This window comes from Lemur catta, chromosome 23 (genome assembly GCF_020740605.2).
Source record: "Lemur catta isolate mLemCat1 chromosome 23, mLemCat1.pri, whole genome shotgun sequence".
NCBI classification, from domain to species: domain Eukaryota; kingdom Metazoa; phylum Chordata; class Mammalia; order Primates; family Lemuridae; genus Lemur; species Lemur catta.
The window spans coordinates 4,818,770-4,833,960 of record NC_059150.1 but is presented as its reverse complement, the minus strand read 5'-3'; the positions used below and the strand labels follow the sequence as shown (position 1 = coordinate 4,833,960).

The window sequence follows — 15,191 nt, the reverse complement described above, 5'->3', positions numbered from 1 at the left end:
TGTAGACAGGGACTCGGGGCCTTCTCCACCCTGCTCAGAAAACTGAGGCTGAGGATCCCCGGGAGACCTGGATCTCCTCGGCCACGCCGGGAGATCCCCACCAACCCCTGGGATGTGCGAGCGTGGCTGCCTGCTGTCCGGGTGGGGCTGTGCTCTTGCTTCTCAGGTGTCCACGCCCGCCTTGCTTCCCGCCGCTTCCGTGCAGGCTGTCGTAGAAGTTACTTGGAAAACACCACCCACGCACCCACCCACCAGACCTCATCCTGGGAATGGAGTGGTGGGAACTTGCCTGGTGATGGTGACAAACAAACACACACTTCCCCTTCCTGCTCCTCTTCCAGTTTTGCGGGAGGGAGATAAGCGGGCAGATCCTGGACTCCATGGCAGGAAAGAGGCAGTAAGTCTGGCCCTGTCCTCACTTGCCCCTCAGAACCGCAATGCACAAGAATGAGGGGCAGCACAGAGGCAGGGCGGGGCCACCTCTCCAGGAGTTCATGTCCCCATTAGGAAGAGACCGGAGCAAGAGAGAGGAGCTCAAACCTGGCCTGGAACAAGCCCCACTTGGGCTCGTTGTGGTTCTGTTTACCAACAAGCAGGAAGAAGGCTATTGTACTCAGGGTTACAGAAGCGGAAAGAAATCCAGGAGCCAAGAAATGGGCTGGGAGACAATAGGTAGGAAGGGAGGGGGCGTGGGAAGGGAGCTGCACCCTGGGAGGCTTGGAGGAGGAATCCAGGTGTGCAGGGGGTGGGGGGCATTTGGGGACGTTAGGAGAGAGAGGGGTAGAAAAGGGGCCATTTGCGGTCAGATCTCTGCAGCAGGTCTGCCGCCCACCGTGCGTGGAGCTGGAGCTGTGTTTGTGGGGTGTGTTCTGAGCAAGGCTCCCATGGGAAGTGTGAGGAGATGAGATCTGGCAGGTGTGTCCGACACTCAGCTCCAGTCCAGCCCCTGGAGGGCTTTGCAGTGAGCCTGAGTCTGGGTGTCTGTTCTGCCTCTCACTCACTGTGGGACCTTGGACCAGAACTTAACCCCTCTGAGTTCGTCTGTGCACTTGGGGCGGGGCCCACCTCATCAAGCTATTATGGGGATTCCACGAGATGATGCATGCTCTGCAAAGAGCTAGCACACGGCCTGGCACAGGGTCCTGCAAATGGTGGCCAGGTAGCTGGCTGCAGCCCAGACCTCTGGCCCTGGCTGAAAGCAGAGGACATCACCATCTGCACCAGGGCAAGGCCAGCCTGGACGCAGGGGCATGGGCCGAAGGACTCTGAGGACTCTTAGGTCCTTCGGAATATTGACTTTCTGACAGCTTCCTACTTTCTCTAGTTCCCATAATCTCTGCAGGGACGAGGTCCTGACCTATTGGCTTTAAGAAGCGCCTCATTTTCAGACCGACTTCTGCAAAGGGGCAGCGTCTACGTTGACAAGGTTATTGGGACTCAAGTATTCAGCTGATTGGGAAGACTTGAGTCCTAAAAGACTACATTGTTTCTCCTCCTCTGCAGGCTGCTTTAGCTTGAAACATCTGGGTAACTGCTTAACACCTTCCTATTTTGCAGAACATTCCCAGCGTGGGGGTTGTCTGCACCTTTCTGGGCTAGTCTTTTTCAGGGTTTTCCAGAGCCAAGGACCTAGTGCACTGTGAGTGGTCTTGCCCTTCTCTGCCCACCCCATTCCCCACGCCCCCATGCCCACCCCCAGCACTCCCCCAAGGGCAGAGGCTCATCTCTCATTGCTCATCCCTAAGGTTGAAACCTGCCATCTTGCCTGTCTCCCAGACCCCTAAGAGAGGTGCTACTGCTCTCACAGGAGCCTGTCCTGGGATGCAGGGGACCCCTCTGCCGGAGGGAGTGCACGTTGGTGATCCTTGGGGAGGGGTGTGGCTCACGGGCAATGCTCAAGTCCAGAGCTGTTACCTTTGGTGTCCAGATGGGCCAGGCTGATCGTCTTCTGTTCTGCATGGACCAGAGGAGGGCCAGGGAGGGCGGCAGCTAAGCCAGCTTCGGGCCAGGGTGCAGTTGATTTGGGACCAGAAACCTCAGGCTGGGAGACCAGACTCGTTCTGCTGTCTGTTTTCTGTACTTCCAGCCTTTTGCTTTCCTTTGCCATTCGATTCCTCTATGTGGCTGTGGTCTGCACCACTGGGAACAGTGGTCGAGGGTTTGGCCTACGTGCTTAGACTAGAAATGCAATGGGCTCGGGTATCCTTTGAGCAACAGAATCGGCCCGAGAGAGCACCCAGGGGCCAGGACAGGGTAAGGTGCTGGTGTGATTTGCTGGAGGTTACACAGGACGTTGGACACAGGGTGGTCAAACGCAGGTCTTCAGACTCCCCTTCCAGTGCTCATTCCCTTGCACCACAGTTCCTTTGCAGGTGCCATGACCGTGCCAGAGGAGGCTACTCGCTGTCTGCTCTGGTGCCCGGGCGAGGGAGGGGAGCATGGGGCAAGGAGGCAGACGGAGAGCAGGGGGAGGAGGGGGAGGGCAGGCATCCTGCTTGTGTGATTTGGGAGGGTGTGCACACGCGTGTCTAGGCCGCGGGTTTGGCCATGTCTGGAGGGGCTGGACGGGCTGGGCTGAAGATCAGGAGGCCTCAGTACAGGGAATTTTACTGCAACGAAGCAGGAGGGAGTGAGGCCTTGGCTTCTCTGTCACCCCAGGGGGAGAAGGGAGACAGGGGAGCCCTGGGGACAAAAGCAGGCATCCTCCCTCCGTGCGGAGACTGTCATGCACGCTGCGGGTGACCACGGGAGGGAGGCCTGCAGACGGTGATGGCGGCTGCTGGAGAACGTGACTCCGGCCGGGCAGAGATGACCTTGAGAGAGAGGAGAGGCAAAATTGAGCTGATGTCTCGTGTGGGGGAGAGGGAGGGGCAGGTGAGGAAGAAGGAGAAAGCTGGGAGAGAGATCTAGCGGGCAGGGGGTGGGGCCGAGCTGTGGCCACCTCCTCTGTCTGCTTCCCTCCCGGCCAGAAGCAAGAGGGATGCAGACCAGCACGTGGAGGTGGGGGGCTGTGTGTCCTTGAGCCCTGAGGTTTCCTGCACCGAGATCCTTCATTACCTCATGTGCCTCCCAAGGATACAGGCCCTGATCCTGCTGGCGCAGGCCCTGGGCGCAGGCTCCGGGAGACGCCCTTCCCAGAGCTGGCTTTTCACAGCACTTTGCGGGTGGGGGCACGAATCCACTGCCCCCGGCGCGGGAGGTGGGATTTCCCATTTCTCCTGCAGGATTCCCGAGAAACTGCTTTCGCTGCAACCCCCCACCCCACCGGCTCTTGTTTTTGTTTGTTATGTGTTGTTTATGTGACGTCATCTTTCTCTTGGACAAAGCACTTAGCCTCCTGTTTTCTATCTAGAAGTAGGGCTAATAATTCCTTCCTCACAGACTTGTTGGGACTATCACATTAAAAGTGCAAATTTATAGCATAACCTTAAATATTCCTGTTCCCAGGGAGGAGACAAAAGGGAAAAGGAAGCGGGAAGGAGAGCGGGTCAGGTCGGGAGGGGGAGATGACCCGGCTCCTGAAAGGGACTGAGCTCCAGCTTTGCCACCCTGGATTCCCACGGCCTCCTCTGGCCCTGGGCCTTGCAGAGTGACCTTCGGGGAAACTGGGGACCATGGAGTTGAGGATGGGGCTGGTATGGGGGGTGGTCGTTGCAAACTCGTCCTTGCCCTGGCTCTGCCTCTCCGCCTCCTCCCGCGAACACTCACAGAGCAGGTTCGAGTGGAGCCCCCCTGAAGCCCGGGTGCCCCAGAGGAGAGGTGCTCCTCTTCCACCGGGCTGGCGAGAGAGCCACCAGGGTGCCTCCTAGAGCGAGCGCCCTTGCCAAGGTCAAACGCAGGTGCTGACAGGCCACTAAGGATCTGGCTGACTGAGTTGGGACAGTCGGGCTCTTGGAGGAGGTGGCTCTTAAGCAAACCTAGACTGCCGGCTGGCCTGCCTGGCCGGACCCCGCCAGCCCCCCCTCCGCACCCCACTCCTGTTTGTCCTCTCGGGGCTGGCTTGCCTCTGCCCTCTGTGCCACTCTCGCCGTCTTGCCATTCTGCAGGACATGGATGTGGGATGGGACATGGCAGGGGACAGCGTTGGTGGGTACAGTGGGGTTGGTGGGGCAGAGGGAGGGAGACAGAGATGTTGTAACAAACTCCCTGAGAGGCAGGGAGAGGCCAAAGGACGGGCCGGTGAGGGCTCTACGGCTCTGAAAGGCAAGGGGCTCTCGGCTCACTGCTTTCCTCGTCCTCCCCTGGGGCCAGGTGTGCCGGGACCCTGAGATCGCCGGGAGGGACGGCAGACACCGCAGCAGTGGCAGGAGGGCACCTCCCAGTGCCGTCAAGACAGCCCACCGCCGTGCGCAGCCCGCGGGATGCGTCTCAGCCCAAGCCCCCGTCAGCCCTGGGAGCTCGAGTGAGTGGCTGATCTCGGGTTCTCGAGTTTTCCATCTGAAGAACGTGAATAACAATTCCTAACTGTCTGCTCACAGGACTGTCAGAGGATCCCGAGTGCTCAGCGAGGTGCTAGACAGAGGTAGGGGGAGGCAGATAAGTGGGTTCCCATGGACCACAAGGAACACCTGTCCCTCCAGACTCGGGGACCACCCACCTGGAACCTTGAGTAGTTGCCTTGGCAACCCACTGCCTGGCTAACTCCTACTCCTTCTTGGGGTTTCGGCTTAAACTTCAGTTCTGCAAGGTCTTCTGGACCCTGAGGCTCGGCCCGCCTCTCGCAAGCTCTCACGGCTCTGTGCACATTCGTTTCACAGCACGGACCGTGAGTGGAATAGCGTGGCTCTGTGTGATGATGCGTTGAACACCTGTCTCCCACACTAGGCTCTAAGCTCCGTGAGGAAGAGGAATACGTTCCTGTTGCACATGGTCCGATCACCAGCACAGAGCAGGTGGGTGGTGAACTGCCTGCCTCGGCTCCTGAGTCCACACCTGACACCAAGCACCCGTCCACTGCGTCCCCATTGCCCGACGCCTCCTTAGGAGAGGCAGGTTAGGGTGGCACCTTCCCTCCCTTCCAATTCAAGGAACAAGTCGTCAGCTACATCATAGGTGCCCTTCTTCCCATGCTCCCAGCACGGCAGCCCCGCCCAGGATCCAAAAGCCTGCAGGTGAGTCATAGCGTCGTCACTAAATATTTAGCTTTGCACAAGGCTGCCCTCTTGTGGTTGAACATGCAGGAGCGAATGGGAAGGATGGAAACCCCGTTGCCAGGATCCAGGGGGCTGAGCCTTGCTGAGCCAGGGAATAGGCAAGCTGGGGTTAGGGTTCGGGTTGGAGTTCGGTTTAGGGTTAGGATTAGGGGAAGCACCTCCAGGTGAAGATTCATGTCAGCTCTCCATCCTTATGAATGGCTCCCTCCCGATCTAACAGGAGGCCCTCACCTAGGAAGAGCAGGAAATAAGGGGGTGCCCCCTAGAAACCCTGCCTCACCCCCAGCAGGGTGGAGTGGGGTGGGGGGCGCTGGCTTAAATAGCTCTTCTTTCTCCTCAGTGGTGCTGGCAAACATTTAACAGTCAGCTCTCCCAAAAAATCCTGATTTATCGCATTTATTGACTTCGGCCCCCCACCATGGACAGTTTTAAACTGCCAGTGTGACGTCACTGAGTGAGGAGCTGGGGAGACACAGCACTGTAAGGAATTCCCACCATATAATGCCACGGACACACATAACTCCAGGAGCACGGTCAGTGGTAAAATACAGGGAAATATCGGGGAAGTGATGCGTTTTGAGTATTTATTACATTTGTTTTCAACATAATGTATTTAATCACAAGTTTATGTAGTTTACTTTTTCATAATGGCCGTGTTTAACAGCTGACTTGCAAAAATCTGGAAATTTAAATAACTGGTTTCTGCAAGCCCAGTAGTAAGCGCTGGCTCAGTATAGCATTGCTTCCCTCCTCTTCCCCTTCCCGCCCCCACTTCTCTCCTCCATCTTCCTTTTCTCTCTCCTCCTCCTCCTCCTCCTCTTCCTCTTCCGTGGCCTTCCTGACATTCTGTGTGGGCAGGAGGGACGGGGAATATGGAAAGGACCTTTACTACAGACATTGCTATTCTCTGAGCCAGGGCCATAGGTGTTAAGGAAAAGAGGATGGGGAAATGCAAATTCGGCTATGGAAGGACATTTCGGTATGAATGTGTGTGTGTGTGTGAGTGTGTGTGTGTGTGTGTGTGTGTGTGTGTGTGTTGGGGTGAGTGTGTAATTTTTGCAACTGGATCTCGAGGCTGATTAATGCCTGCACTAAAGAGCACACACTCATAGGGGACTGGGCTCTATGGCCTGTGCCCTCGGTGGTCCATGGAGGGCTCTGGCCAGGGAGGGGTGGCGGAGTCAGAGCTAGGTGAAGCGGCCTACGGGGAGCCGGGGCAGGCAGAAGTAGGCGCTGGGGAAGAGGCTGAGGTTGATGGGGTTGCCATCCAGGCGGATGTCTTCCAGCTGCCTGCGAGTGTGTTTGTGCTCCTCAGGGTCGCAGAAGCTGTCTCTCTGCATGGTCTCTATCTTGTTATTCTGGAAAGCACACAGGGTGGCTGAGCCCCTCCTAGAGGATCTGCCCGTAGGCAGCACTGAAGGCTCTCCCTTGTGCAACTGGAGAAACTGAGGCCCACAGGGCCAAGACCACACAACAGGGGTGAGAGGAGGAGGCCCACGGGAGGTGGATGGAGGGAGAGGGCAGAGATTAGGAGGAATGGAGGGAAGAGGAGGAGAGAAGGAGGCGGCAAGGACTGAAGGGAAGGAGGAAGAAGAGAGACAGAGGGTAGGCAGAAGGAAAAGTAGTTGGACAAGACAAAATAAAGACATAGAAGTGTTTTAAAAAGAAGAAATGGAGAAAATCAAACTGGGGCCATGGACAATTATCTAGACGAGACCTACCAATCCTGTCTCCACTAAACCCTCCAGCAAACGACCCACCGCTGCCCAAGCCTTGCTCTGCCCGCTGCATGCCCCGCCCTGTTATCTCACTTGTCCTCTGTGCGCTGCCCTGGCTCTGGGTGACACTCCTCACCTGCAGGTGCAGCGAGCGCAGGCTCAGGGGGAAAGGGCCTGGGACGGACTCCAGCAGGTTGTCGGCCAGGAAGAGGAACCGCAGCTTCTTCAACGCCTGTGGAGAACGCAAAGAGGGTGGGAGACTGGCGGGTCTTGGCGGGCCCAAGCAGTGAGGAGGTGCCTTGTGGGTGAGGCCAGAGCCAGGTGTCCCCATTCATTCACTCAGGGCTTGTTTAGCCTCAGCTGTGCGCCAGGCAGGTGCTGGGTGCTGCAGGGGATGTGCAGGTCTCTAAGCAGTTACAGACACCAGCTGCAGCTGGACGCACAAGGAGAGCCGCTGCCACTCAGGTGCTGCAGCTGGAGCGGAAAGGAGCCAGTCAGCCGTTAATGACCCCTGGGAGGTGCGGGTGGGGCAGGGACAGGGACGAAGGGAGGACCAGGGCACATTTCAGTTCGGCCTCAGGTTCTCTGCTGTGTCAGAAGGGACTTTCCCCAAGGAAAAGTCTCCAAACGCTAAACCTGGAGCGGAGGTGCAGAGCACACTCGGGACACACCCGGCCTGGCGGAGCGAGCAGCGCAGGGCACACAGGGGCAGAGCGGGTGCGCGACTCTTAGGGCTCCCAGAGTCAGGCGGCTTAATCAGAGAGGGCTTGGGAAGAGATAAGCCTTCGGGGGCTCTGGGAGCAGTGAGGAATAGTAGCTACCACTGATGGAGCAGCTGCTATGTGTATTTAATCCTCCTGTGCTCTTCATAAGTGCTATCTCATTTCATCTTCCAGCAACGGTGTCAACTAGGTACTATTACCTTTATTTTGCAGATGAGAAAACAAGATCAGAGAGGTTAGGCGATTCTCCCACAAACCCGGGTCTCTGGCTCCAAAGCCCACACCTCATCCCAGGCTGAGAAACAGCCCCAAGTCCAGGCAAAGAAGCGCCTCCTGCTATGGAGACGGTGAGGATGTTTCTCAGGCCGGAGCAGCGAGCGGCTTCAGAGATCCTGCAACCCCAGTTCTGCACTGAGAGACGGAAGCACTGAGGCCCAGGGTCTAGCGACAGGCTTCTGACTCCCGGTCCAGTGCTCTTCCCACCACGACAGTGGTATTGACACCGTGTTCCATAACCCCCCCTCGAGGACCACTGCAGACAGGAGAAGACTGAGAGGGTGGAAGATATTCTGGGGTGGGGAGGGAGCAAGCAGGCATGCCTCTGTGCCCTCACCCCTTTCAAAAAGGCAGCTGTAATTTGATTTATTTGATGCTTCTAAATATGAATTAGTTTGTGAAAAAGATTCTACTACTTGAGAGAGAGAGAGCACTTGAAAGTCCAAATGAAGGAGCTAAGACTGAAAGAGGGAGCAATTGGTCTTAAAGCCACTCTCGTCATTCGGGCGGCACGCTTGTCCACGCTCCACCTCCTCCCTGGCACTGCACCCACGGCTCTGCCAGCCCTGTTGGGTGGGCAGCCCCAGGGGGCCATATTTGTGTCATATAACTGAGCCTTTGCCATCAGAACTGGCCAACCAATGATCAGATTGTATCTCTTGAGAATTTGATCATAGAAAGACAATGATTTGTCACTTAAGGGTAGGTTTGGGAAATAAAAGGATATGTAGAGTTAGGGCTGGAGTCAGCTCTATTGCAAGCCAAAGTCACACCTCAGCCAGAGTTTGCGGGGAGCAGAACCTGTGAGTGCTCAGAGGACGCGGCCGCGCAGAGAGAACGGAGCAGGTGCACAGAAAGAAGCCGAGACAAGAGACCATGTGCCCCAGAGAGGGAGAGAAAGAGATCTTGACCTTGGTTTCTGATCCCCCCCTTCCCAGTACAGGTTGAACATCCCAAATCCAAAAGTCTGAAATCCTAAATGCTCTGAAACCTGAAACTTTTTGCGCATCAACATGACGCTCAAAAGAAATGCTCGTCGGTAACAGGCCCACGAGGCCCGATAGTGCTGTGTTTCCTGTTCCTCTGGGTTCTCGGGGTGACAGGCCGTAAAACACCCTTTTCTTGGGTATCAGATTCTTGCAACCAAAAGAATCTTAATAAACAACAAATGCAAACGGATGAAAAATGGGGTTTGATTTTTATACCCCATGACAGGGTTGGAACAGGGATACCCCGTGGGGGCGCGGTGTGTGGGTGGGGGTGGGGGAGATGATGGACGCAGGCCCTGACTCACCCTGAAGGCTTCGGGCCGTATCCCCCAGCTCCGCAGCCGGTTCAGGCGGACGTCTAGGAACTCGATGCCCCCGGGCAGCACCGGCAGAGCTGCCAGCTGGTTCCCTGCGAGGATCAGGTGCTGAAGGGCAGGCAGCCCGCGGAAGGCATCGTTGTCGATGGAGGAGATGGAGTTGCTGGAGAGGTCAATCCGCTTCAGTTTTGCTGAGGGACGTCGGGGTAGAACAAGGAGAGAAACTGGAATGCACCATCTTTCCTTGTCCCCTGTAGGATCTGCCTCCACACCCTGCTCCTCTCAAGACCAGGGAATTCTAACCAGTTCCCCACCCCCACTAGGTCCAAGCCAGAAGAAATAACGTTATAAATCAGGACTCCTCGGAAAAGCCCTTGGATTTCTCGGTGCCTTTCCCTGGAGTTCTGTCCGGTGGTGGCCCACCCTGGGTTGGTGGGAAGAAGCCTCCTGAGAGCGAGAACCAACAGGCCCTGGAATCCCTGGATCCACTCCACCTCCACCCATTAGTTCACACAAAGGGCACCCAGGCCGGAAAGGCTGTGGGCAATTAGCGATAGAAGCTGGGTTAGAGCCAGGTCTCCCATCTCGAGCAGGGCAGGGGCACAAAGAAGCAAACCCAACAGCCAGGTAACAGCATTGGTGCCACGGAGAGTAGACTTAGGGTGGTCTTGTCCAGAGCCCAGCTGGTCTCAGAGCTATAGTTGCTGGGACATTCTGAAAATGGTGGCTTGATTATACCTTCCCTGGCCAGCTTCCCAGATCTTTTTTGAGAACAAATAAGAATAGGCCATTTTCACCCTCTAAACTCCTCCAGGAAAGGAATTAGAGAGGCCTGGGGCCATTTCCCTTTGACAGCTAGAAAGACGGAGAGCCAACAGGGAAAGGGTAACACAGGTGGGGGCTGACGCAGTGTCTGGTGACTGTTCACCTGGCCAGGCAGCAAAGGAAAGGACCCTGCTGGTCCCCTCTTCCTGGCCCCCTCTCCTCTTTTCTCAGGGCCTTACATACTCAGCCCTTCGAAGTCTCCAGCCCTGATGTGGCTGATTCGGTTGTAGCGGGCATACAGGTAGGCAGTCATCCAGGGAAGAGGTGGAATGTCCTCTAGGTCAATGTCGTCGCAGTACACGGAGGAACCAAGGCACACGCAGACCAGACAGGTGGGCAGACCTGGCCCAGGTGGAAGACAGAACAAAGGGAGAGAGATCCCTTCAGCCTCTGGGGCCAATGGTCCTTGCCCCAAGGACTGTCTGAGCCACAGCCGCCAGTGTTCTCTTGATGGCCTATGCGTTGCTGCCCAGAACCGACAGGCACCAGGTGCCCAGACAGTGCTGTCAGCGATTCCCAGTCTGTCACTCCACCCTCAGTCACTACCAGTCCGAGCCTATCTGTGCTTTTGTCAGACCCTGGCCCTGTGCACATTTTGCTGGGCCTCTGTGGGTGTTTCTAGGACATTCATTGGTCTCTTTTCCATAGGTCTCCTCTCTGGTTTAGAGCCAGAATTAAGTAGAATGGCCAGTGGTTGCTGGCTCTGCTGCCTGCCTTGGGAGAGAGAATTTAGGTAAGCTCTGTGTGGCTCCAAGGAGCATAATAGAACCAAGAGGGAGTGGACAACACCTGCCCAGCACTGCTTTCCCCTTCTTATGGCATCAGCGTTCCAATTTTCCACTGCGAAACAGCCCCCCCCACCCCGTTCTCAGTCCATGACCCCATCCTTCTCTGTGTCTGGTGGTCATGAGACTCAGGCCAGGCCCTCCGCCAGACTGGGAAGACTTTATTGGCTCCTACAACCAACAAGGCACAGAGATTACAGAGACACCAGTATTAGCCCAACTCAAGGAAGAACCCTGGTTTCTCTGTGATGCCTCAACACCCGAGGTCCACCCAAGGCAAACATCCCAAGAGGAGAACAGGGAGGCTGAGGACAAGCAAATGCTGAATGAACTTCATCCCTCCTCTGCCCCAGTTTCTCATCCCAGTGGAGTGCCAAGCCCTGACTGCCAGGGTGCCAGCTCCCAGGCTCCAGGAAGTTGGGAAGGAAAGAGAGCTGCTGAGGAGGAATTTGAAGCTGAAAGCAGTGTGACAGCTTCATTTGCTCCCATGCCAAGTGACAGCCACAAAGTTATTTATTCTTCTCTACAGGCTTTTAATTGTCTCTAATCTAATTACCACTCAACCTGCTCCCCCAGTGATGCTATTAATTAAGGTAGGGTGGCTTTGCTAGGGCATAGGGAGTTCTTGCATTTCTTTGCTTCCTACTCAATTTGTGCATTCGGGCAAAAGTATTAGGGACGGGCAGCCTCTGCCTTTGATTATGTTTTTCCCTGTTCTTACTGTGGCTGTTTCCCCTCCTCTCCTGCTGGTGAGGGTAGCCCTGGCCACATTCCACTTTGGCACCCTCTGGTGCTGGGTCACAGCTGCTTGGCCTGTGACCTATGGAAACTGTGACCGTGTGACTGCACTTACCGTGGTTGGCCGAGGGGCCGGGTAGGCCCAGCGTCGTAGGCCTGGTCATCATGGGGTTTGCTGAGGATGTCCTTGCAGGCATAGAGCTCTTGGTGGGACTGGCCCTGGGTGGAGGAGCCAGGCTGGTCACCTTAACCTGGAGGACATAGCACACCGTTCACAGTAGGGCAGCTTTTGCCTGAGAGGGACTTAACTTTGAACTCTGGGAACCAATTTCAAACTGGTTCAATTCACCAATTTCAAGCTTGCAAAGAATCACTGTGGAGGAGGAGGGGGAGGGACAGCGGGGAGAGTGAGCAGGGAAGGGACCTTAGAGAGCATCAGGCCCAGCATCTTGTTATGTGGAGGAAGAAGCTGAGGCCCAGAGAGGGGAAGGACAAGGGTCAAGGGGCCAGTGGGTGGCCAGGCCAGAGCTAGCACCCAGTGCCCGGTTTCCCTGGCTCCAGGCTGAGCAAGCTCATGCAGGGGCTTCGGGCTTGCACCCCCTGCTGCCCCGGTCCGGCCTGTGAGGCCCAGGAGGGGCTGGGGTAGAGCCTCAGACTGGGGGACAGTCTCGGAGCAGAGACGGGGTGGCATCTCCTTTTCCAGGGAGAATAAGAGGACATTGCTGACCCCCACGCCAGTGAGCCCTGGTGTAGGCGCCTGCTTGATGGCTGGGAGTGGGGTCCCACCAAGGTTGCCACAAACGGACAAAGAAATCGCATGTTTTTGTCCTTTCTTAGTGTCATCTAAGCGACAAGTTCCTGTGGAGGGACAAGAATTTCCACCTCACAGAGAGAGATGGGGCTTGGGGCTTTTGCGTTAGGGGCAGGTGGAGAGGGGCGGGCCCCTGGCTCCCAGTTTCTTCCAGGGAACACGTCTGGTCTGCGTGTCCCTCACCTCCGGGAGCTGGTCCCCGTAGTCAGTGAGCTCCTCGTAGTTGCTCAGGTCAATGACGTCGCCGTAGTTGTCCGGGTTCAGGACATAGTTCCCCACGGGCAGAGCTGCGTTAGAGTCCCCTTCCCTGGGCGTCTGCTCTTCTCTCCTCTTCCTCCCCTCCTTTGGGAGAGAAGCTGTCCCCGCCTCCCCCAGCAGCAGGGCCAGCAGGCCCAGGAAAGCCGGGAGTCTCATGGAGTCCTGGGGGTGGCAGGAGGAAGGGGGCAGGCTCTCTGGAGTGTTGTGGGAACGGCTCACACTTACCCCCTCCCCACCCCACACTGGCAGACTCTATGCACTGATCACACGCGCGCGCGCACACACACACACACACACACACACACACACACACACACACACACACTCTCAGTGCCCTCAGCACACGTGCAAGCTCCCTACAGGCTGGGACTAGGTCTAGGGGGCATCTCCTACCAGCGCCCCCCACCGTCATCCCCCTGCAGTCTGTTTCCATGCTCAGCCACACGCTGATGTCACTCGCAGCCACGTGCACACACCGGGCAGAAGCTCACGCATCTCAGCACAGACACGTGAAGGTGCCCTTGTCTCCACACTTTCCTGTGAACCAGTCTCTCACTCGAGCATTCGCAGATGGTCTCTCCCGGCCACACATTCAGAATATGACCGCCAGCCACTAAACTCGATTTTGAGAAGCTTTAACATCGAGGAGTCTTGTCGGTTTGTTTTAAAAGATCATTCATTCGTGCATTTGCTAAACCAACATTTATGGGGTATCTATAAGTTCCAGGCACTGGACTTGTCTCTGGGGGGACAGAATGAATAAGGCTCAGCTCTTCCCAGGAACACCTAGCCCCCCTGGGAGACACGGACTTACAAATGGACATACCATGTAAAAACGAATGTTAGTTTCTAAAATACGCTCATAAACACAGCTCTTTAGAAGCAGATGATCACAGATAGGGGAGTTCTTTGTGTGTGGTTGTGGGGGTGTGTACACACCCAGAATTTGCTTCAATGGATGTCTGTGTGCATCTGTGTGTGCACAGGTAACTAACTGTGTACACATGTGATGTGCGTGAGTATAAATGTTCACGTGGTTCATCCACATGTGCACAGACGGATCAAGAAATGTGTGTGGTGCGTGTTGAGGTGGCCGAGCACAAGCGTGTGCCCCGTCACACCCAGCGTCTGTCTGGGAACGCAGCTCTCCCCAGAGCCCAAGTTTCCAGTAGCTTCTTCCCCTCTCTTAATTCCAGCTGGGCAGGGGGACAAGCCCCAGCAGTGGTGAGAGGTGAGGTGTCTGTTCACCTAGCCTCCCGCTCCCATGCCTCACTCCAAAATGACATAATCTTAAAAAAATCCCTAGCACAGAGTTTACTGCCCACCCAGAAGACTCCTCCAGCTTCTCTGGCCAGAGGCCTAAGCTCTCTTCATTCTCCCTGCTCAGCCCTCAACTCTTTCCCCTTATTTGCGTCCCGATGGGCCCAAGGCCTCAAACCGTGGACCTTACCTCCTTAAGGCTTTTGGTTCCTGAATGGAGCCCGGCAGCTTCCAGAGATGCTCGGACTCCGGTGGAAACGTGGTCTGAACTGGGGCCTGGGTTAGGCAGTGGGTGCTGGGGAGGGTGAGGCATGCGGCCAATCAGACTGCTCATTCTTCCTGAAGGCTGCTGTTTCCCCTCCTCCTCCCTCGGGGGGGGGCAGGGGGGAGGTCCCCTACCCCATTCCTGCTCTCTTCCTCCACCCACTGCGCCCCCCACCTCCCTGCTGGGCTCTCCTCTTACTCTGTCAGCTGCTTCTTTCTTTTCCTGGCCCACCCGCCAGAGAAGGCCACATCTCTGAGGCCAGGCAGCGCCCACCCCAAGGGAGGGACCCCACCCTCAGATTCTGAGCACTCAGAGAAGCCTGCAGGGGGGTTTGTGGAGGGACGGAGCTTGCCCTTCTAGCACTATTCTCCAGCCAGAGAGCGATGAGGCTTGGGCTTCATAGCTGGAATCCAAAGATAAAAAGAGGCTGAGGTCAGGCACCCCAGTGACCCCCCCCTCCCAACCAGAGCCCCAGCCCAGGGACCATAATTGAGCAAAATCACGGGGGGGCGGGGAGGGTCTGAAGGCCTGGGTGGTTCAAGGGGAAGGTGAATGGGGGAGGAGGTAGGATTCCAAAGCCAACTTCAAGTTCACAGACGAGATAACGAGGAGGATAAAGGGGGGAGGAAAGGAAAGGGACTTCCTGAGCATAAACACTGGAAGACAGTGTGGGGTCCTCAGGGGGCTGGGGAATGTCCCTTCTCTCACCTTCAGCTGTGCAGTCACCCCCTGGACCCCCAAGTCTGTGGATGCCTGAGTCTGTTATAGAAAATGGCGTAGTATTTGTATATGGCCTACCCCACATCCTCCTATATACTTTAGATCCTCTCTAGATCACTTACAATGCCTGACGCGATGCCTGCACCTCACTTTGCTCGTGTGGATTCAACACAATACTTGGCGTGCGGCAAATTCAAGTTTTGCTTTTGGGAACTTTGCAGAATTTTTTTCTGAATATTTTTTATCTGCGGTTGGTTGAATCCATGGATATGGAACCCGCAGAGACAGAGGCCAACAGAGAGACTCCCCCTTCCTTGGTGCCTCGGGCAGGAAGCAGGGCAGGTCCTTGCTGAA

General features: G+C 56.2%; 1 protein-coding gene and 2 long non-coding RNA genes across 4 annotated transcripts; 2 read left to right on the top strand and 1 right to left on the bottom strand.

Annotated features, from left to right (window-relative positions):
• The first annotated feature begins 387 nt into the window (after nt 1-387).
• Nucleotides 388-4,388, top strand: LOC123626987. 2 transcript variants are annotated; one of them, XR_006731091.1, is made up of 4 exons: nt 388-397; nt 508-672; nt 1,325-1,527; nt 4,252-4,388. It is a non-coding gene; the product is annotated as an uncharacterized LOC123626987 (long non-coding RNA). The 2 variants fall into 2 exon arrangements; XR_006731090.1 differs by lacking the exon at nt 4,252-4,388 and having other exon boundaries at nt 1,325-1,651.
• Nucleotides 4,389-5,500: 1,112 nt separating this feature from the next.
• LOC123626986 lies at nt 5,501-9,042 on the top strand. The gene is made up of 4 exons (XR_006731089.1): nt 5,501-5,693; nt 6,469-6,632; nt 7,014-7,123; nt 7,807-9,042. It is a non-coding gene; the product is annotated as an uncharacterized LOC123626986 (long non-coding RNA).
• Nucleotides 6,202-14,116, bottom strand: OPTC (opticin). The gene is made up of 7 exons (XM_045536291.1): nt 14,043-14,116; nt 12,518-12,754; nt 11,639-11,774; nt 10,184-10,342; nt 9,164-9,366; nt 7,008-7,103; nt 6,202-6,511 (listed from the first exon to the last, which is right to left on the bottom strand). The coding sequence occupies exons 2-7, from the start codon at nt 12,746-12,748 to the stop codon at nt 6,341-6,343; spliced, it is 996 nt and encodes a 331-aa protein (XP_045392247.1). The 5' UTR covers nt 12,749-12,754; nt 14,043-14,116; the 3' UTR covers nt 6,202-6,340.
• Nucleotides 14,117-15,191: the final 1,075 nt, after the last annotated feature.